The sequence below is a fragment of the Humulus lupulus genome, chromosome X (assembly GCF_963169125.1).
Source record: "Humulus lupulus chromosome X, drHumLupu1.1, whole genome shotgun sequence".
NCBI classification, from domain to species: domain Eukaryota; kingdom Viridiplantae; phylum Streptophyta; class Magnoliopsida; order Rosales; family Cannabaceae; genus Humulus; species Humulus lupulus.
In genome coordinates, this window is record NC_084802.1 from 2,413,405 (window position 1) to 2,435,348 (window position 21,944).

Sequence of the window (21,944 nt, forward strand, 5' to 3'; positions counted from 1 at the left end):
TTCCAACTTTCAACACAAGCTTTTAAGATGTGTGTCTTATCTCCTTCTTTCTCTGTTCGCAGCTTTCATGCAAGATCCGTGGGGAGGAGAAAGACCCATCGACGACGACTTATTTGCTCAACTGCTTGAGGATGAGGAGCAACCATCATCGCTGATACCTAACATTCCATTTTCTCGTACCACTTTAAACACTCCATCTGTTCTTATTCAAAATATGGCTCGAGCTAAAACTACAGCCCAGAAAAATAAAACTCCCAATCCTCCAAATCAGCCCTTCTCCTCGGGCTGAAATTCCCTCGACTAGTGGTCGAGCTAAAAATATTCCTAACCCCAATATCCAAACACACGCTCAGCCCCGACATGCCATCCAACCAGATGTTGAGTGGTATTTAGTACCTGAGAGCCGAGTGATGATCAGGATGATCGCCAACTACATCAAGAAGTATGGCCTCACGGGGGTGACCTGTAACACCCTCACTTATTTTAGTTAAAACCATATTTGAGGTGTTACGTTTTAAAACTATATCATATAATTTATTACTGCGGAAGTCTGGACATATTTTTTTTTTAAACTTGAAAACGTATTTCACATTATTTACATTAAACATAAAGTATGTCTCAAACATATTATACATAAGTATTAAATAACCCAATTTATTTTCTAAACATAACTTCACACTTTATTACAAACATCTCACTAATAACTGAAATAACCCACAAAAGGTCGATATGTTCATATGTACAAATCAGGGTCAGGACCATGCTTCAGTTCTCCTCATGTCATTCACACATTTCTTTCTCTACCTGCAACACAAGACAACTGTGAGCCTAAAGCTCAGTAAGCAAAATAATGCATGCAATGCTAATGATTACCCAATATCAATGGACATACACAACTTCTTTTTAAATTTTGGGCCCCTTAATATTGTGCACACTGTTTGAATTGGTCAATGCTTGCAGGGCTTGTTGCACATATAATACAAAATCCCATGGGTTCTCCTCCGGCTAGCCATCACCACAGTAGGGCACATTAAAAACCTTATTCCATCGTTGCCCCGTCGGGCTCAAGAGTTAAGGCGGCCACACATTGTGGTGTCAATACATATAACAATAACTCATATGGAGGAGAAATAAAAACGTAAACATGGCAAACAATATAATTGGTTCACTAAAACCTAGTCCAAATAATTGGGCAGCCACTATAAGCCTACTATAGGCCTCCGTTTACACTTATTAACACTTTCATTTGCCTTTTCAAAACAGTGGCACTGAACTTAAACTTCTTATTACAACTTTCTTTTATGTTGCACAAAACTTGCAAAGGCATCATATAATTGATCATCATAATATTATGCTTGGTCTTATATCATATAATAATTTACCATATCACTATTATGCCATGCTTACAAATTTATGATGAAGTGTCAATGTATGTTAATACCACTTATTCACAAAATATTCATACAATGCATACTTTCACATAACACATAATTCTTGTGTTGCAGTTGAGTACTTTACTTACCTTCTGTCCAAAATATAATTCACCGTGTAACAAGTGGTGTCTTAGGTGTTGATATGCTTATCCTGACAATGGCATGGATTTCTCATCACAATGAAGGCAGTAAGACATTGAACTATCATTTAAAAATACCTATAAAACATCATATCAACTTTCATATCCAAATCATGTCTAAAATGCCTTAAACCACCTAGATCGAGCGTTAGATTTATCTTAAACACTTAGAGAAATTTTGACAGAGTTTCCCCTTAATTTTAGCTATCCTCAAATATCAAAATCATCCAATAATCAACATCAAATAACCTGCCATAACCATATATCCCAAATACCAACATAATTCATCATAAAGTTATCATATACCGATTTTGATCAAATTCTAATTTCCTAGATCATCACCCAAATTAAATGAGTCTCCACGTCTATTCAAACATTTATAAACATATCTACCCTCTTATAAACTCAATAAAATAACCAAAAATCAGCTTGTACTCCAAGAACCCCAAAAACCTCATAAAACACAAAATTTCACTTACCGAGCAACTTTTCGGCGAAAACAATCTCTTCAAGCTTTTCTAAACCTCAAACCACTTGGAAACCACCAAGAAATATCTTAAAAAGAATAAAACACCATATATAAGCTCTCAGCAAAATTCAAAAACATGGTTTAACTTCCAAGTACAAGAACTTACCATAAAAAGACCAAAACTAAGCTTAATTCACTTACTTGGCTTTGATTTCACTTGGATCTCCTTAGAATTTCTTCAAACCAGCCAATAAATGGTTTTTGGTTTTCTTTTCTCTCTGTTTTTCAGAGCAATGGTCGTGCAAAGTGATAAGGTTGATGAAAATTCTTTATTTTCAATGATTTAGCCTTATTGTATCAAAATTTGACACCTTTCATCTCATCATTTCACTTTTTGACTTATGAAAACCTTATCACTTCAATAATTTCGACTTAATCATCTGCTAGCCCTATTATCCTTATGTGTAAAACACTCACACCAAACCTTAGGTTCATATGACTTCATACCCAATAGTTATGCTTACCCGATCGAGCGTAGCGCACTTATGCTAAGCTCGTTTTGACTTTACATCAATACCACTGATTATGTATACCTCCCATCAAGAATTGATCTAATGGTTCTAAAACCATTTTTATATCATCAATGAGACCTTAATCATACCTCGATTACATTTGGTAAATACATAAATACTCAATTTTACACCGAAATACTAGTAATCGACATTGTACTATTTTTCACTACTTAACCTATTTTGCCTTCTATATCTCACTTTCATCACTTAATTCCATCCCTTGTCCATATTTTTCATAATTTCTTATATCTTGAGCACATCAAACACCCATAAAAAACAACTCAAATGCCACAAGGTTAATAATATTGAGCATACATATAGACATCACATAAACAACTTTTATACTTATTAGGGTTGTGCAAAAAAATTTACAACCCGAATAAACCGCCCAAACCAACCGTCAAAAAATGTAACCCGAATAAACCGACCAAAATTTAAACCGCCCAATTGTTACATTGGGCGGGTTGAAAATAATTATCAACCCACCCAATATAACCCAACCCGCCCAATTAATAATTTATTATTTTTAATATATTCAAATAAATATATAAATTAATTAAGTTTTGTTTTAATTTTTTTACTATAAATTTAAAATATTGTTTTAAGCTTAAAAATATAAACTTCACACTATTAGTACTAGTATTTAAAAGAAAAAAATTACAAAAATGTTAAAAAAAAAAATACCACTTTTGTTTGGGCGAGTTGACCCGCCCAACCCGCCAAAAAAAAATACCATTTCGGTTTGGGCGGGTTAACCCGACCAACCCGCCCAAATTATTGGACGGGTTAAAATTTTTTTTTTCCTAATTGGGCAAGTTAAGGGTCACTTTTGCTAACCTGATTATGACATTGGACGGGTAAAAATGCCTTGTAACCCGACCAACCCGCCCAATGCTCAGCCCTAATACTTATACATGAAAACACTTATAAGAATATGCATATGCTCAAATTATACATATTGTATGATATGTAATGCAATGGAATCATGTGATTATTGGCTATATTATATCAAAATAATGTGGGTGCTACATGACCTTAGTCCGACCCAACCACGACCAACGGGCGAACTTGCCCGGAGGCGCCTTCAGCGCTTGGTAAAGATACCATATTGAAGCAGGGGCTACCTTGCCTCTTCATTCATTTTTCCAAGGGTTGGCAAACTATTTCGGAGTCGCCCCTTTTCAAATAACTCCTAATGGGTATAGATGTTCTATAACGACCCAAATTTGCTAATAAGGCTTAAGGGCCTTGATTAGTGTGCTTGGAGGGCATAATGGGAATTATGTGTGACTTTAATGAGTAAAATGCATGATTATGATTTAAAGCATGTTATATGACTATTTGAATATTCGAGATGCATGACTATGTGTATTAGTATGCATGTAGGCCCTGATTAGGTTAGAAGGGCATAATCGTAATTTTGGCCCGTTGCGGGCATAATTGTAAATATGTGTGATAATTGTTGAGACCACATTATTATGTGGATATATCTGTGATCTGTGACTCGAGACGATCCTAGTGAGCTGATTAGCGGAAAAGTCATGGCAGAGATTTATACCCGGCTCGGGGTGAGCCTGGGGATATAAATGGGAATTTAGTGAGTATAGTGGAGTTTATTTTGACATCGAGGAATATTATTGGTGATTAATTGGGTATCGGGAGGTAAGCAGAAAATATTAGAGACACTCGAGGAATTAGCGGGAATTGGGTAAAATGACTAAAATGCCCCTAAGTGGATTAAAGGGTTAGAATTAAAAGGGAGGGCATAATAGTCATTTGGCTTGCAGGGGATAAGTATTCTGAGGCTTTATACTTAGTGGGAATTGTAGAAAAGGGTAGAAGGCTGAGGAAAGAAGGAAAAGGGAAGAAAAAGAAAGGGAGAAAAATAGGGCATTTTCCAAGGGTCAATTTATGTTTCCTTCACCATTTCTTTTAGTCTTCTTAGAGAAAAATTAAGAGGAGAGCTAGGTCAGCTGAGCCATAAGGTTTCTGAGTTAGGCTTGAGGAATTGGCAGGGGTTTAGCAAGAACACACCATCACTTGAGGTAAGACCTTGTAGTTTCTTCAGTTTCTGGTTTTGGTTTTTGAGCTATGGTGTTTAAGTTGAATTTGATGGGAACTTTAGGGAATTCATGCAAAAGGTTGAGGAAGAGCAATCTAAGGAGGTGTAAAGGTTGTCTTGAAATCGAAATCCCATTAAAGGTATGAAGTTCTGAGCTTTAACTTTAATGTTTTGACTAGTTTCTGCTGAGTTTTGAAGTCTAGAAGTGGCTATGGTGAATTTTGGGATTAGGGATGCATGTGATTGGGTTTTGAGTATTTGGGGTGCTTGGGATGAGTGGAGTGTGTTAATAAGCTTGTTTTTAAGTTTGGCGAAGGTTTGGGGAAGTTTTGGTTGAGTTTGGCTCAGGAAAATCGCAGGAATGGAAAATGAGGTATTGGCTATCTGTGACTAGTGCTACAGCGCTAGCCTTTGGGCGCTGTAGCGCTAGGCCATGCTTTCTGGGGGATTTTGGTTCTGCTTGTAGCGCCCTCTTTAGAGCGATGTAGCGCTACCCTGCTTCCAAAAAGGGATTTTAGGGTTATTTGCAAGGGTTTTTTACCAAGGGTTCGGGGTTTGGTTCCACCACCTTGTTTGGTGGAACTAGGACTTCCCGGGGGCTCGGGATTGATCCCGAGGCTAGGTTTTGGACTTGAGGTTTGGTGATGACTTTGACCTATGGTTTTGATTAGGTGAGCGCTAGGGCTCGAGAGGGATCGTGCTCAGGGAGTCAAGTGATCAAAGCTAGCAAATCGAAAGGTAAGAAAACTGCACCCGGTTATATGTTTGTGATGGGACTAAGAGCTCCCAATACTTGTTGTAATGACCCGAATTTGCTAATCGGGCTTAGGGCCTTAATTAGTGTGCCTGGAGGGCAATAAATGATTCAATATGCTTATATGTGAATTTATGATAATGATGCATGCTTAGTTGAGTTAAATGTGCATGTGGACCCCGTCTGGATATTAGGGGTATAAATGTGATATATATGTGATATGTCTGTGCAGCACGATCCGAAACAGTCCTGGGGAGCGGTTAGCCGGATAGTCACAACGGGGTTGAGATTCTGACTCGGGGCGAGTCGATGGGTAATTTGGGTACTAGGTGTGTTATGGGAATATTGGGACATGAAAATTAATATTTGGGGATATATTTGAGGATAGAATGTATAGGTGGGAATATTGGAGAAATTTACCATTTTGCCCTTGGGGATGTTTTGGTACCCCGAGCCTTGGGGTAACCATATAGACTTAAGCTTAATAAAACAAAAAGAGGAATTAATTAGAAGCTTTGGGAAACCGACTTATACCTTTCTTCTGAACTAAGGATAACTTATCACCATTCCTATCTATCTCTCCTTCATTCTCTAAGAAACAACACAAGGAAATTTTGGTGTAAGCTAGCTTAAGCAAGGAATTGGGCTGAGGAAACTTAGGAGGTTGGAGCTTGGGGATTGAGGATCAACTTTAGGGATTGAATTCAGCAAGGGGTAAGCTTTAATTATAGGATTATGCTTAAATTTGCTGCTAGTTTGTAAGAGTTGCATGTTGGTTGAGTTTGATCTGCTTTAAGTGTTTTAGTTGAGCTTTGGAGTAGGATTCAATGGGGTTTTGATGTGACTACTGAGCAGGAATGTGTGTGGTAATTATTTGGGTTTGTTAGATAAGTTTTGTGTGAGTTAGCTTGAGGAAAATGCAGGGAAGAAGATGGAAATTATGGGTTTGGAGGTGAGGGCCGCGGCTCGTGTGCGCGCGTGGCCGAGGAGTTCATGCGCGCCGCGGCGCTTGGTGCGCGTCGCGGCCCGTGTGTGTTGCAGAGGTGTGCTAGCCTCTGTCTTGAGGCTAGCCGCGGCTCTTGAGGGTTATGGCTCGAAGTTATTTATTGGATTAGAATTTGATGGATGGATATTGTTAATGTATTGTGACTAGGGTTTCGGCGAGGCTCAAGTTAGAGGACTGTGCTCGGGGCATCGGTGCTCGGAAAGCTCGGGACTCAGGTAAAAAAACTCTTGCTCCCATAGAGCTTGTATGCAGGGCTAAGCCCCTTGTTTGAATAGGACTGGTATGCAGGGCTGAGCCCATTGTGTTTGAACTGCGTGGCGTAGCCCTTTAACTGAATATGTTAGAATTCTATACTTGCTTGTTATGCTATGTATGCTATTATGTGAATGATCGGCAAGAGCCGGGAACGGTGTAGGCCGAGGTCGACAGGGGCCGGGAACGGCGTTAGGCACGTTGAGTGCAAGGCCGAGTACGGCATGGAGCCGGGAGCAGCGTTGAGCACATAGAGTGCAAGTTGCCAGGGCGAGTCCCTAAAGTATACCTGGGATATCCTCACGGTGTAGACCGCGAACCCAGGGCCTGGTAAAGCGCCTGGGACAGCTTGGCCGTATGTGTTTAGCCTATTTATGGCCAGTTTATGTATTTGGTGTATGTTTTGCATATGTTATCTGTTTGTGGGTTTTCTTGCTGGGCTTCGGCTCACAGATGCTCTGTGGTGCAGGTAAGGGCAAGGAGAAAGCCAGCCAACCATGAGTGTAGCAGGCTTGAAGCGGTGTGTACATGTTTGGCCTGCCTAGCTGCCACAGCTAGTGGATTTTGGGAGATGTTTGTAAATTAACCTAGATTTTGTCGTTTAGTCGACTTGGTTCAGTTTATATGTTTTAAATATTTCTAAACTGTATTTTGGGATCCCAAGTGTTAAATTTTTATGATTTTCAATGAAATGAAATTATTTCTAAAGTTTAAATTCTGTATATGGCTTAATTACACTGTTTGACCTAAAACCTCGGTTAGCGAGTTAAATGCACGTTTTTAAACCCAATTAGTAACGGCTCTAAGGGAGTAGGGAGTTACACTTGTATAATGTCAATGATGGTATTACGCCATGGGACATGTGATAGCGGCCTAAGGGTGCCGTATACAATATTTGCGCACAGGGCGCTGCTTGGCCACTGGTAGCCGAGGACAGCTTAACATACACTGAGCTCAGTTTAAGCGGGCCGGAGTCAGTGGGATACACAGAGGGTGCGGCCTTAGGGCATTACCTTTGGGTATCATTGTAAATGGTTGATTGATATGGAATGATATGTTTAGTATATTGAATACTTGATTACTGTGAATATCTATATGGAGGACATGCTTATGTGTCATGAAATATTGGACTGTATGTTGATTGTTTATGCACTGTTGTTGTGTTTTCTTGTTGGGCCTTGGCTCATGGGTACGTGGTGCAGGTAAAGGCAAAGACAAGTTGGACCAATCCTGAGATGGAGAGCTGCGGGGTTGAATGTACATAGCGAGCTGTTCGATCGCCATGGTCGAGGAGTGGATCAGGACAGGGATTGCCTAACTGTCTGTTTTGCCTTAATATGACTTGATATTGTATTTAAACCTTACGTCTTTTGTAAACAGTCTTTAATCTTAATATTTTTGGGATCCCATGTAAATAGGAAACGTCTCTTTATGAAAAATGTGACTTTTGAGACCAAAACATTTTAACCCTAGTTCCTTTATAGTTTCAATATCACGTTTTTAATTAAACGACTTGATTAGCAAGTCTAGCACTTTATAAACACACAGTGTAATAGTCTTGGCTATCCAGGGCGTTACATGCTCGCTGCACTCTATATCCTTTACAGCCACAAAAAATGGCACGTGCCAACTCTTCAAGAGGTTAACTACTTGTTTGACCTCAAGTCTAACCCCAACCAAAAAGGTACGGAGTTTTTTCATTTCTGTCATCAGGAAATTGGGCGCACCTTCCTGACTGACACCACCCATATATCGAATGTGGGGAGGTACTGTAATGCCCCAAATCTCCTAATAAGGTTTAGGACCTTGATTAGGAGGCCGGGAGGGCCATAATTGATTTATTATAGTATTTAATGATTATATGCATGCTTACGCGAATTATATTATTATATGATGGTGGATGCATGCATATGGGAGAATTTATTATTGTGAGGGTATTTTGGTAATTTGGCCACTGTGGGCGTAATTGTATATTTTGGGTGCATGGTTGTGATTAATTAATATAGCAACATTATAAGGTGGATTGGTTTAAGCTAGTCGACATGAGACGATCATGAGATGCGAGAGTTCGGTCTAGTCATAACGGGTATAAGTTCGGGGCTCGGGGTGAATTTAATGATTAGAGCATTACCGGGAATTAAAGGGTAATGGGATGTGAGTTATTGGTATTTGGGAATATTGAGAATAGAGGTAATTGGAGGGTGTTAAATGTGATTAATGAAATAGGTGCGAAAGGACGGTTTTGCCCTTGGTGGCTATTAAGGTTTTATTTTAGACCTAAGGGTATTTAGGTCTTTTTACCTTAAGAGATATATATCAGCCATTGAGGCTGTTGAAGAGTAACAAAAACAGAGCCTCTCCTCCTTCACTCCCGATAGGTTTTCTTCCTCTTTTCTCTTTGGATTTTCGAGCTCAGTTTGAGGAATCGAGCCAAGGAACCAAGCTTAGCTAAGCCAGGGTTGTGCTCCATCATTGAGGAGGGTGTGTTGCTGAGATTAAGGTGAGTTTTTAGCCACTAGAACTCTTGGTTTTGCTCTGTTTTCTAAGCTAAGTTTCAGCTGGTTTTTGGGTTGGAAACTTGGGAATTGTTTGGAGTTTTGGCTAGGGTTCTTGGGGATGTGGTCCCTAGGACATGGGGAGATGGTATTTGGGTTCATTTGGGAGTTAATTTGATGTTTGGAAGCTTTTGGATTGGGTTAGAAATGGTAGAATCGAAGAGGAAAAAAACTGGGAGTGGGCTGGCTGAAGGTAGTGCTACAGCGCCCAGTATAGGGCGCTACAGCGCCACCTGCAGGGTGGCTGGGCGGTTTGTGGTTCTGCCTTGAGCGCTGGGGCGCTAGAAGGGCAGCGCTGTAGCGCTACCCTGTTCCTTCAGAACCCTGTTTTGGGTGTTTTTAAGGGTTTTTGACTTGGGGTTTCAATCTTTAAGGCCTGGGATCGAATCTACTCACTGTGTGGGCGTGTTTTGAGGTCCCGAGAGTGGGGTTTAGGTTAAGACCCTATCTTTGGTAATTTTCATTAATTGGAGATTGTTTTGGTTATGACTAGGTGATCGTTAAAGGATTAAGGATCGATCGTTCTCAGGGGTCGTTCTTACTCTAACTCTCACTCGAACCGAAGGTAAGAAAACTGCACCCTGTGTATATGTGACATGCATGGCTATCATGGATGCATGATGGTTGATTATTGAGTATGACATGCATGGCTATTCTTGATGCATGTTGGTTGACTGTTAAATGTGACATGCATGGCTGCTATTGATGCATGTTGGATTGTTAAGTATGATGCGTGTGATGCATGAGAAACATGTGATTAGGACATGCTTTGTATACTGGGTATGATATTGTTCAAAGCTTGAGTCTCTGTGGTTGTGCATAGTCCTAATTGTACTGGTATCTGTTAGTAAGCATGCTAAATACCTTGTTTGTGGATATTGGACATGTGATATATGTGTAGTGGCATGACTTACCTGTGTATGGCGCTGACTTATATTAGTCAGAATCGACAATGGTGTCAGATTCGTCTGTGAAGCTGTAAATTATTAGTTGAGTTCACCACGGGCTGAGCACTGGTCGTGTTTTACAGACCCAAGGGTCAGAAATGGCAGTGCGTTGTGAGCGCCGGGCCGATTAAAGATTGGATCTAATCAAGGTCAGCATTGAATGACTCATATGGGGTATTAATGCTAGACCGACCGGAAGGTCAATGAGAACTATAAGCGCTTGCCTGGTTTACAACCAGATGACTATAGCCAAGGTATAGAACCCCGGTGACTGTTTGTCACATGGCTAAGGGACGTTGTCCATAGTTTCGACTCTAGAGTCGTGAGGAAGGTTATGTTGGTGACTAATCACCATGCACCTATCCTAACCAATCTTATGAAGGGAACACTTATCAGTTGAGCCATGGTGACCCTATCGTCACGTGGCTAGAGGGAGCGATGCTCATTATTGTGACTTTTGGCTACTGTCACCTATCTGGATGGATCATTGGTTCCAAATGGTTACTATGGTTATAGTTGATATTATATCATGTTATATTGTGTTTTCTTGCTGGGCTTCGACTCACGGGTGCTACGTGGTGCAGGTAAAGGCAAGAGGAAACTGGACCATCCTTGAGTTGGAGAGCTTAGGTGATGACGTGTACATATGCAGCTGCTCGTCCGCCACGGCCGAGGTTTAAAGTGGAACTAGGGTTGAACCCTGTTTTGCCGCTTAGAACGGCCGGTTGTAAATATTTTCTGTAATAAACTCTGAAACTTTATTTCCGGGATCCCAATGTATATATTAAACGTTCTAGTGAAACGTTACCTCTTAACCAAAATGTTTAATCCCTAAACCGCTAACCATACTTAGTTCACGATTTTGGCCAAATGACTCGGTTAGCGAGTTTAGCACTGTTTACAAGGCACACCGTAACGATCCATGGAGTTTGGGGCGTTACAGGTACTACCAGGAGTACTTTCTCACGACCGACATGGTCACTCCATTGGAATTTGGAGTGATGATATTTTGTTGGCTTCTTCAAAATTTGAAGAATAAAACATTTTATAGCCTGTATTGGGCTGCTCTAACTAAATACATAAGATAAATATAAATTTTGATTTATTTTTTATGTTGGGATAATTATTTTTTTAATGATTTTAAAAAAAAAAATGTTTAAATATCAATAAAAAATATTTATAAATAAAAATGTAACTTCTCAAAAAAGTTTTTTTTTTAAAAAATAGCTAAAAATCCTAGATTTTCAAAAAAGACATTTTAAATTAAAAAAAAATACTTTTTATTTTTCATCCAAACACTCCTAATTTTTTTTTTTAATTTTAAAAATAGCTAACTGGAACATAGCCTAGTCTAATATTATACCAAACACATTTATTAATATATGGTTATGACAAGTTGGCAATGTAATAACTCTGTGCTTTATTCTTTGTATATTTAATTTTTATTCAAATGTATCATATTCTGTTGACGCCGTTTTTCGCCAACAGATAAAAGAAGAGAGCACGTAAACAATTAAAGACAATGGCTAAAACAAACAAACGAGTCAGACACGCGGTTTTTACGTGGTTCAGCAGTTAAATCTGCCTAGTCCACGAGTCTCTGTTATTAATCTCAAGATTATCTCTGAACAATCCTTTAGCATGAATTCTCCAGAGTTTTCTCTCAAGAATCAGAAAATCGGTCCTTTACAATGGTGCATCACTTCTCTATTTATAGAGAATGATGCAGAATACTATCCCACATATTTTGGGTAGTTACTCTTTTGTGAATAAAAATAAATAGCCTTAAATGCCAATAATCAGATATAGAAGGAAACGTTCCCCAAAGATCAGGAAACGCATAACTGACTAAATAATATCCCACGATTTTTGGGGATTTACATCAATAAATGAGGATCATATCCCATATCTACAACACTTGTAGATATTCAAGGTAGTCATTGCGTATCTCCAAGGCTTCACGTCATTGTGCGAGCCGCTGACACTTCCCGAGCTGACATTTCTTTCGAGATGGCATATCGAGCTCGAGATCCCTGCTCCGAAGTTGCTTCTGAAGATGAGGGGCTCACAGAGCTATCCTTCGAGATCGAGATCATTTCGAGGTCACCATATTCGAGGTCTGTACCATACTTTGCAGGCTTCGATTTACAATCGTAGAGCATACCCTTAACCCTCACGAGACCATTTAATGCGAACTCAGCTTTCGAGGTCATATTTGCTACGGCTCGAAATCTGGGTATAACATTTTGCCCCCTCAAAAGTATTTGTTCGAATCCTAAGAGAAGAAAACTTTTGAACTACTCTTTTCGGGAACCATACCGTCACACTCTTAAAAACGGACACGTGCCAGATGGGTATTGCTCACTTTAGGTACTTTAGTACCTTGGGAACACGCCCACGATCGTTCGTCTGACAGCTTTTCGGCGCTATCTTATCATCGACTCCCCTCCATTCGATCTGTTGAGGATTTCAATCAACGTTCCTGATTAATTCAGTTTTCCCACCTATTTATGCAAGACTCCCTCTTCGTCTTCTTCACATTTTCTCATCACAGACCAGAAAAAAGAAACACTCCCTAAACCTCTTACCACAGTTTATGCTCATTGCATGTTTTCCAGGCCGAAGAAACAAAAGAATCCTGGTTTGTACGACTCAGTGAGTTCTTTCCTGCAACCTCTTCTCCACTCGACGATTTCGCTGCACTCCCCATTACTGTGTAAGTACGCCATTTTTGTTGTTCCTTTTATATTGTGCTTGCTGTGTATGTTAGTTTACGTTATTAGCATGATGCGATAGGAGGGTTTGAACCGATAGGTTTTTAGGCTTTCTGGATTTTCACTCTGGAAGTTCGTCTCTGGTTTATATTCAGATTCAATCGTTTGAATGTGGTTTCAACTTTCTGGGTTTTGAAGATTTTAGGCTATGTTTCTTGTACACCAAGTTTTCGGGTAAAAACCCTTATTCTTGATAATTACACGAAACCCGAAAAAGCCCTTTCCTGGCTAACCGCCACCTTTCTTTCCCTTGAACTTCGGGATTTTCAAAAAATCATCCACGTTCTTTTTCTTCCCTGTGGAACACGCGCTCTGACTCTTTAGTGAGGGTCTTAATATTTAGTTTCTTGCCCTTAGTTATCTGAGCTTATCTTATCGAGTTCGTGATCCTTGCATGCATGGCCCTCACCATTTTTTCTTTCTCGTTAGATGTCACAGAATCTGGAAAGACGGTGGGGGTCATTACGAGCAATCCCTTACGAGCCCAAATCTCCGAGCCCGGAATCGGTCTTTGTTCGGAACCAGCGTCAGATTAAAGAGTACGAGATCGCACGCGAGCAAGAAGACATCCGAGCCCACTATCGCCGCCAGATTGACGAGGTCATCGAAAAGAAGAGAAGGGTCCTTCGGGAAGCCATCTATCCGGAGCCGAACCCCGGACCTAGGCTAGTTCCCCTCGACCCCGCGTTAAAAGTCACGGTAGCATACCATCCGGGGGAACTTCAGTTTTCCTTAATGGCGGAGCCTTCATCTTCGCAGCCTAGGAGGGAGATGTTTGAAGCCGAATTCTACCAGAGCTCGGTTACCACCTCCGACCAGATAACTGACATCCTGGCCATTCATGGCCTTAGCTCGCTAGACACACTGAAGTGTCGAGCTCCGACAAGGCATGAACGGAGCTGCTTCGCTCCTGGGGGTCGCGACTCCAGTGTGAAATACGCGGCCTGGAGCCAGGAACACCTAAAGGCAGGAGCTTTGCTGCCCCTGAAGTCCTTTTTCAGGGACTTTATCGATTTCGTTGGGTTGGCTCCATTCCAACTCAACACCAATTCATACAGGGTGCTGTCTGCCCTGAGGTCCTTGTTTCACGAGCAAGGGTGGACAGGTCCTTCACCCCAAGAGATTTTATATCTCTTTTGCTTGAAGAGTAATCCCTCCCGAGCTCGGGGAGGAGATGGTTTCTACTATCTTTCGAGCTACCCCAAAGAGACAAAAATCTTTGAAGATCTTCCAAACCATCCTCCTGACTTCAAGAAGGCTTTTTTCTGGACAGACGGTCTATTCCCGTCTCGACATCGTTCGTTTAGGCGAATTCGTAAGTATTCCTGTTACTTTCTACTTTTGAGCTCGAATTTTTAGCCCTTGAATCCATGTTTAGTTGAAGTGTATCTCGCCTTTCAGCTAACTTTCAGCGTCCCACCCCTGACGAGACAATGAAGGAGCACAGAGAGAGCCTGCTCCGACTCCCTTATGGCAGGAGGTCTCTCTCATTTCTGCTACATGAGGACAAGCTTCGAGCTTGTGGCTTGTTGGGACAGAGCCAGTCGACCTCTGACTGGTCCAGTAACAAATATGAACGCTGGGAGGAAGTGCCTTTGCCCACAGGCATCCTTCCTCCGAGGAGGGAAAGGAAAGCACCTCTCCCAATTCGCTCGAGAAGTCCGCGGTCAGGGAACGAGGCAAATGATGAAGCCTCGGGTTCGGACTCCGATGGAGGTAAAACCCTTCCTACTTCGCGAATGTGGTCTCCCACTTTATTAAAACACAGGCCCAATAGACTAGTCTCGTGCCCACAGGATAGATATCACTTCTACATATGGAGTTGGGTAGATGACTGTGTCCATAGGTTTGATAGTGGGCTCGGGAAATACGACACTATGTATACCACAGAAGAGATGTGGAATGGGATAGCTGTGCAGTATGGGACCAATGACTATAGGGACCTTTCGAGGTTATCACCAACTTATAGGGAAGGCCCTCCCCCCGCCTCTTCTGAAGACGGGGGAATTTCATGGTCCCCAAGCTCGATCTCGGGGGAAAGTTCCAGTTAGGTTTTTTCTTTCACCACTCTATATAGTGTTGGAGTAACTTGTATTTCTTTCACTGACTCACTGTGATGACTTGTGCAGGCAACATGGACTCCGACCTCGACGCCCTCATCGACAATGCGGGTGCCAAGAGGAGCAAGCGCCCCAGGGCAAGGGGACTGACAACCAGTCAGCCTGGGAAAAGCTCCAAGAGATCTAGGAAAACGCCTCCTCCTCCCCCGCCGGCTTCAAGCTCTGCTGCTGCGTCGACTGGCCAGACTAACGTCCCCAGGACGATACCACCCTCGCAGGCCGTCGTCTCTGTGGTGGCGTCGGCCTCGCAGACTGATATCGCTGCCGTGGTTGAATCCCAACCTCCTGTGGCGGGTCAAATGCCTTCTACCCAGCTCGTCAAAAGACCTTCTGCTTCCCGAGCTCAGAAGCTAACTATTTCCACCCATATGGATTCGTATGTGGTGGATAATGCTGCCGGTCCTCACGGGTCTACGCTGATCTCGGATGTAATGTCCCGGATTGGCCAGAGCTACGGCAATTTTGAGGCTCCTCAGTGGCAGTGTCTAACTGGCACTCGGGACCGCACTGTCCTGTACGAGAAGAGTATCGAGCACACTGCCGCGGTAAGTATCCTATATATTCCCTTTGCTTACATTCATGCTGTCTCGAGGCTAATGATGGTTTCTTCCTTTTTTCAGGCTCTTGCTTTCACTGCCCAGCTTAATTACGAGCTGAACAACGAGGTCCATTCGAGCAGGACCCTCGCCCAAGAGGAGAGGGACCTCCACCTTAAAGCGAATGACGACCTGAAGGCAGTGAATACTAAGCTCGAGGCAGTGGTTAAGGAGCGTGAGGAAATGGCCAAGGAGCTCGAAAAGCTGAAAAACGAACTCGAGGAGCAGAAGAAAGACAACATCCAGCTTCGGGAGACCAATAAGAAGCTCGAGGAAGACAAGGCCGTCACCCTCGACCTCATGGAGGATATCAAAACCCGCCTTACTGCCGAGTTCAAAGAAAAGAAGGAAACGGCGGTCGATTCAGCCATGTACCGGATGTGGGCCTATAACGAAGAACTGGACACCAGTTTTTTGGGTCCCCTCGAGGCGTCCTTCCTCGAACGATGGAATGCCCGGCTCGAGAAGGAAGAGGCTGACCAGCTCGAGAAGGATAAAGCTACTCCGAGTACCGTTTCGGAGGGAGCTCAGGAGGATAGTCATGCTATTCGTCCTGAGGGGTCCGGTGCCACTGATGCTGAGAAGGCCAAGGAGACTCCTCTTCTTTGAATCTGACCTCGGGGAGATCAGTTTTCGGGGCTGCGTCCCATTATTTCTGTAATTATTTCAACTTGTGCCCACGGGGCTGATACAATTCCCTTTATTATTCTTTTATATACTTACATTTCTTGGTTCGAAATATTTTGCATATTTTTATAATTGATGGACCGGTTATGTTTATTTATGCATACAAACATAGTTTGGATTTAGGCTCGAAATTCGATGCATTCATGCATAGTTTATTCGATTTATCCGTTTCCAACCTCGTTATTTATCAAGGTCGGACATTACTGTAACCATGAACTGAAAAGTACTTATATGGCATGTAATATGAATGATTTGGTTAATCTTTTTAGTCACTTTTCCTCATCCTTAGTATCTTAGCTCCGAGGTTATGAGTTCGAAACTATTTTAAGATGTTCCAGCCTCGATCTCGACATATTTTGTGACGGGTTTAGGCTCCCATTCATCATTGATCGATAATTTGGCTGGTTTGTTCCAAACCTGTTATGCTTGCACATCTGGTTAATTCCAAACGTTTTTGGTTTTTGGTAGCTCGGTAATGTCCGAACTATCTAAGCTCGCGTACTTGGTTATTTCCAAATACTTAATGTTTTTTATAATTCGGTTAAGTCCGAACTATCTAAGCTCGCTCGGTTAAGTCCGAACTATCTAAACTCGCGTATTTGGTTATATCCAAATACTTTTTTGTTTTTGATAACTCAGTTAAGTCCGAACTATCTAAGCTCGCGTATTTGGTTGTATCCAAATACTTTTTGTATTTTTTTTTTTTTTTATTTTTTTTTTTTTAAAGCTGGAGGTATGTATACCAATGTTGCCCCCCTTAATATCCTATGAGTGTGACCATAGGTTATTAAATTAAGAGAGATTGCAAAAATAAAAATAAGTTACATGTGAAACAAAGTAGACCCTTTATTTGAAATTCAAAAACAAACTAAGTACAGAAAATCATGGTTACGGGCGACACTTCCTTCACTATTGATAATATGGTCTAAGGTGTTCGCCATTCCATGCTCGTGGTATGAGGCTCCCATCTAATCTCGCAAGTTTGTATACGCCAGGGCGGATGACTGATTCTATCTGGTATGGTCCTTCCCAGTTTGGCCCGAGTACTCCTGCTGCTGGATCTCGGGTTGCTAAGAATACTCGTCTCAAAATCAGGTCTCCCACTCCGAACTTTCGGTCTCGAACCCTCTTATTGAAATATCTCGTGGTCCGTTGCCGGTAAGCAGCATTTTTCAGCTGAGCCTCTTCCCTTTTTTCTTCGATCAAGTCTAGGGTTTCTTCGAGCTGAATATGATTGGAACTTTGGTCGTAAATATGAGTTCGAATTGTCGGAATTTCGACCTCAATGGGCAACATTGCCTCGCAGCCGTATGCTAGAGAAAACGGGGTATGCCCAGTTGATGTCCGAGCTGTAGTTCTATATCCCCAAAGGACTTGGGGTAATTCCTCAGGCCATCGTCCCTTTGCTTCTTCCAACTTTTTCTTCAAGGAACTCTTGAGAGTTTTATTAACGGCTTCGACCTGACCGTTCGCCTGAGGGTGAGCCACTGACGAAAAGCTCTTTATTATACCGTTCTTGTTACAAAAGTTGGAAAATAAGTCGCAATCAAACTGGGTTCCGTTGTCAGACACAATCTTTCTTGGCACTCCATATCGGCATACGATGTTCTTTACCACGAAATCCAGGATCTTCTTCGAAGTTATGGTCGCCAATGGTTCAGCCTCCGTCCATTTTGTGAAGTAATCAACCGCGACCACAGCATACTTTACTCCTCCTTTGCCAGTTGGGAGTGAGCCTATGAGGTCGATGCCCCATACCGCAAAAGGCCATGGGGACGTCAACATGGTTAGTTCGGAAGGTGGAGCTCGGGGTATCGTGGCGAATCTCTGGCACTTGTCGCATTTTTTCACGAACTCGAAAGAATCCGTTTTAATGGTTGGCCAGAAATATCCTTGGCGTATAATTTTCTTGGATAGGCTATGCCCCCCGGTATGATCTCCGCAAAACCCTTCATGAACTTCTCTAATAATCTTCTTTGCCTCGGGGGGAGTCACGCATCTGAGCAATGGCATGGAATACCCTCTTCTGTATAGCCTTCCATCCAGGATGGTGTAACGAGGAAGTTGATACATTAGTTTCCGAGCCTGACTTCGATCTTTGGGAAGAATTCCATTTTCGAGGTATTCAACGATCGGGCTCATCCAGGTCGGTTCTGTCTCGATCATGCACACATCTTCCTTGTCTGACTCAGTAATGCTGGGTGCTGACAGATGTTCTATGGGTACAACATTCAGCTCCTCATTTTCAGTGGAAGTGGCGAGCCGAGCTAAGGCATCTGCATTTGAGTTTTGTTCTCGGGGAACTTGTTCGATTGCATAAAACTCAAAAAACTCCAATGCGTACTTTGCCTTCTCCAGATAAGCTGCCATTTTTGTGCCACGAGCATGATACTCTCCCAAGATTTGATTAACTACGAGCTGAGAGTCGCTGTAGCAATGTATAGCTCTGGCCTTGAGTTCCTTTGCTATTCGTAGTCCCGCCAGTAAAGCCTCGTACTCAGCTTCATTATTAGATGCTTTAAAGCCGAACCTTAATGCAGAGTGAAATTTGCTCCCTGCAGGCGTGATCAGAATAACTCCTGCCCCCGCTCCATTTTCATTTGACGACCCGTCGACGTAAAGTTTCCACAGCTCGTGGGCCGTGGTTGTTACTTCGTCGTCGGCTGTACCGGTGCACTCTACTATAAAATCTGCCAACGCTTGTGCCTTAATGGTTGTTCTCGGATGGTAGGTGATCTCGAATTGTCCGAGCTCAACAGCCCACTTAAGGAGTCGACCAGATGCCTCTGGTTTGGACAAGACTTGCCTTAATGGTTGATCTGTCAGTACATGGATAGGATGTGCCTGAAAGTAAGGGCGGAGCTTTCGAGATGAGTGGATCAGACTGAGGGCGAGTTTCTCCATCAGTGGATACCTTGACTCTGCCCCCAGTAATCTTTTACTGATGTAGTAGACGGGTTTCTGTATTCTCTCTTCCTCTCGGACGAGCACCGCGCTTATCGCGTGTTCTGTTGTTGAGAGATATAAGAACAGTACTTCTCCCGTCTCAGGTTTCGATAGGATAGGTGGTTCGGCTAAGTGCCTTTTTAGCTCTTGAAAGGCTAGCTCGCACTCGTCTGTCCATTCGAACTTTTTACTTCCTTTCAATAAGTTGAAGAACGGGAGACCGCGGTCCGTTGACTTCGAAATGAACCTGCCCAGAGCTGCCATCCTGCCAGTCAAGCTTTGAACATCTTTATGCTTCCGAGGTGACGGCATATCGATCAGGGCCTTTATTTTATCGGGATTAGCCTCGATTCCACGAGAGTTGACAATGAAACCCATAAATTTCCCTGAAGACACCCCAAAAGTGCACTTCTGAGGATTCAACTTCATGTTGTACTTTCTGAGCACGCCAAAGCACTCTTCGAGGTCATCAACATGGTTCTTGTTAAGTTGAGACTTTACGAGCATGTCGTCAACATAAACTTCCATGTTGTTCCCTATTTGCTCTGAGAACATCATGTTTACGAGCCGCTGGTACGTGGCTCCGGCATTCTTGAGTCCGAATGGCATGACATTGTAGCAGTAGAGCCCTTTATCCGTAATGAAGCTTGTATGCTCTTGGTCGGGGGCATGCATGGGAATCTGGTTATATCCAGAATTGGCATCCATGAATGACATCAGACCATGCCCCGCCGTGGCATCCACGAGCTGATCAATTCTCGGTAGGGGAAAACAGTCTTTCGGGCAGGCCTTGTTGAGGTCTGAGTAGTCAATGCACGTCCTCCATGTCCCATTGGGTTTCGGGACCAACACTGGATTGGCCACCCAATCAGGGTAAAAAGCGTCCCTTATAAAATTATTTGCTTTCAGCCTGTCCACCTCCTCCTTTAGTGCTTTCTTTCTGTCTTCATCCAGCTGCCTTCGCTTTTGCTGCTTCGGAGGAAAGCTTTTGTCTATATTCAATGCGTGGCTCGCTATATTAGGGCTTATTCCCACCATGTCAGAGTGGGACCACGCGAAGACATCCTGGTTTTTCTTCAGAAAGCAAATTAATTGCTATTTTGATTCGTCTAGGAGGTGTTTCCCGACCTTCACCTTTTTCGAGGGACTAGATTCATCGAGCTGAACCTCTTCGAGCTCCTCCAAAGGTTGGAGGTCAATCTTCTCTTCAATCCTTGGATCGATCTCCTCGTCAATTTTTAGAACTGTCCCGTCTTTATACTGTATGACAACAAGTGCTTGCGCGCTTGTTTGTTTCTTTCCCCTTAAGGAAATGCTGTAGCACTCCCTTCCTGCCAGTTGATCTCCTTTCAATGTTCCGACCCCGCTTGGAGTTGGGAACTTAAGGGCTAGATGCCTTACAGATGAAATTGCCCCCAGCCCGACCAGGGCGGGTCTCCCGAGCAATACATTGTAGGCAGATGGTAACTCTACTACCACGAACTCCATCATCTTGGTCATCGAGACTGGATAGTCTCCCAAGGTCACAGGGAGTTCAATAGACCCCATACAGGTGGTTCCTTCTCCAGAAAAGCCGTACAAAGTGGTTGCACAAGCCCTCAGGTCGCGAAGGGAGAGCCCCATTTTCTCTAGGGTTGCTTTATAAAGAATGTTAACTGAGCTCCCATTGTCTATGAGAACTCGGCGCACTCTTTTGTTGGCAAGCTGTAGGGTGATGACGAGTGGATCATATGATGAGGGAACTGGACGTGAGAGGCATCCTCCTCGGTGAAGGTTATAGGCTGAGTCTCAACCCTTTGGCTTTTTGGTGCCCTTGGTTCGGGTTCATATGGAGACCCGTCCCCTGTCTTCAGCTCATTCACATATCGTTTTTGAGCATTTCTGCCCCCTCCTGCGAGATGAGGACCTTCCGAGATGGTTATTACGTCCTCTCCATCTATCGGTGGAGGCCTATCCTCATCCTGAGATCGGGAGTTATTATTCTGTGTTGCCGGAAGCGCGGCTACTCTCTGGCTGGCAGTAGCCTGTCCAGTATTCTGGTTTTTGACATACTGCCGGAAATAACCTCTCGAGATCAATCCTTCGATCTCGTCCTTGAGCTGTCGGCACTCATCAGTTGTGTGCCCGGTGTCCCTATGAAATCGACAATACTTGCTGGAGTCCCTCTTGGACTTTTGATTCCTCATAGGATCCGGTCGCCTGAAGGGGACCTGGTTTTCATTAGCCAGGTATATGTTTTCCCGGGACTCGTTGAGCTCAGTATGCACTTTATATACGGAGAAATATCTTTCTCCTTTTTTCTTCTTTCCTCCATCAGCCTCGGGATTATTTCCCTCACTTTTTTTTCTCTTGGAAGGATTCTCCGAGGCAGGCTGTGTAACTAGAGGGTCAACCGAGGTTGAGGCGGAGTTAATGTTTATCGTTGTAGTTTCGGTCTGCGAGGTCGCTTTGAGTGTTGACCTCGCTTCCTCTACATTAACAAATTTCTGCGCCCGTCTGTTAAACTCGGTTATCGACCTCATCGGTTTCCCTTGTATGTCATCCCAAAGTGCACTCCCGGGTAAAACACCAGCTCGGATGGCCATCAAGTGCCCGCTGTCATCCACGTCACGAGCTCGGGCGACCTCTAGA

General features: G+C 42.9%; 1 protein-coding gene and 1 long non-coding RNA gene across 3 annotated transcripts; one reads left to right on the forward strand and one right to left on the reverse strand.

Moving 5' to 3' along the window:
* Positions 1–625: 625 nt before the first annotated feature.
* Positions 626–2,373, reverse strand: LOC133804661 (uncharacterized). Of its 2 annotated transcripts, none has more exons than XR_009878568.1 (4): positions 2,244–2,373; positions 2,053–2,128; positions 1,523–1,584; positions 626–804 (listed from the first exon to the last, which is right to left on the reverse strand). It is a non-coding gene; the product is annotated as an uncharacterized LOC133804661 (long non-coding RNA). The 2 variants fall into 2 exon arrangements; XR_009878567.1 differs by having other exon boundaries at positions 2,209–2,343.
* Positions 2,374–15,440: 13,067 nt separating this feature from the next.
* On the forward strand, positions 15,441–16,810 carry LOC133804575 (uncharacterized). Its single transcript, XM_062242725.1, has 2 exons — positions 15,441–15,629; positions 15,705–16,810. Exons 1-2 carry the CDS (start codon positions 15,453–15,455, stop codon positions 16,287–16,289), a joined length of 762 nt encoding a protein of 253 aa, XP_062098709.1. The 5' UTR covers positions 15,441–15,452; the 3' UTR covers positions 16,290–16,810.
* The last annotated feature ends 5,134 nt before the right edge of the window (positions 16,811–21,944 follow it).

Bases quoted from the DNA above. Each gene is read 5' to 3' on its own strand.
- LOC133804575 (XM_062242725.1), top strand. From the start codon at position 15,453: ATGGATTCGTATGTGGTGGATAATGCTGCCGGTCCTCACGGGTCTACG. The intron at 15,630-15,704 runs GTAAGTATCCTA...TCCTTTTTTCAG, and splicing joins GTATCGAGCACACTGCCGCG to GCTCTTGCTTTCACTGCCCA.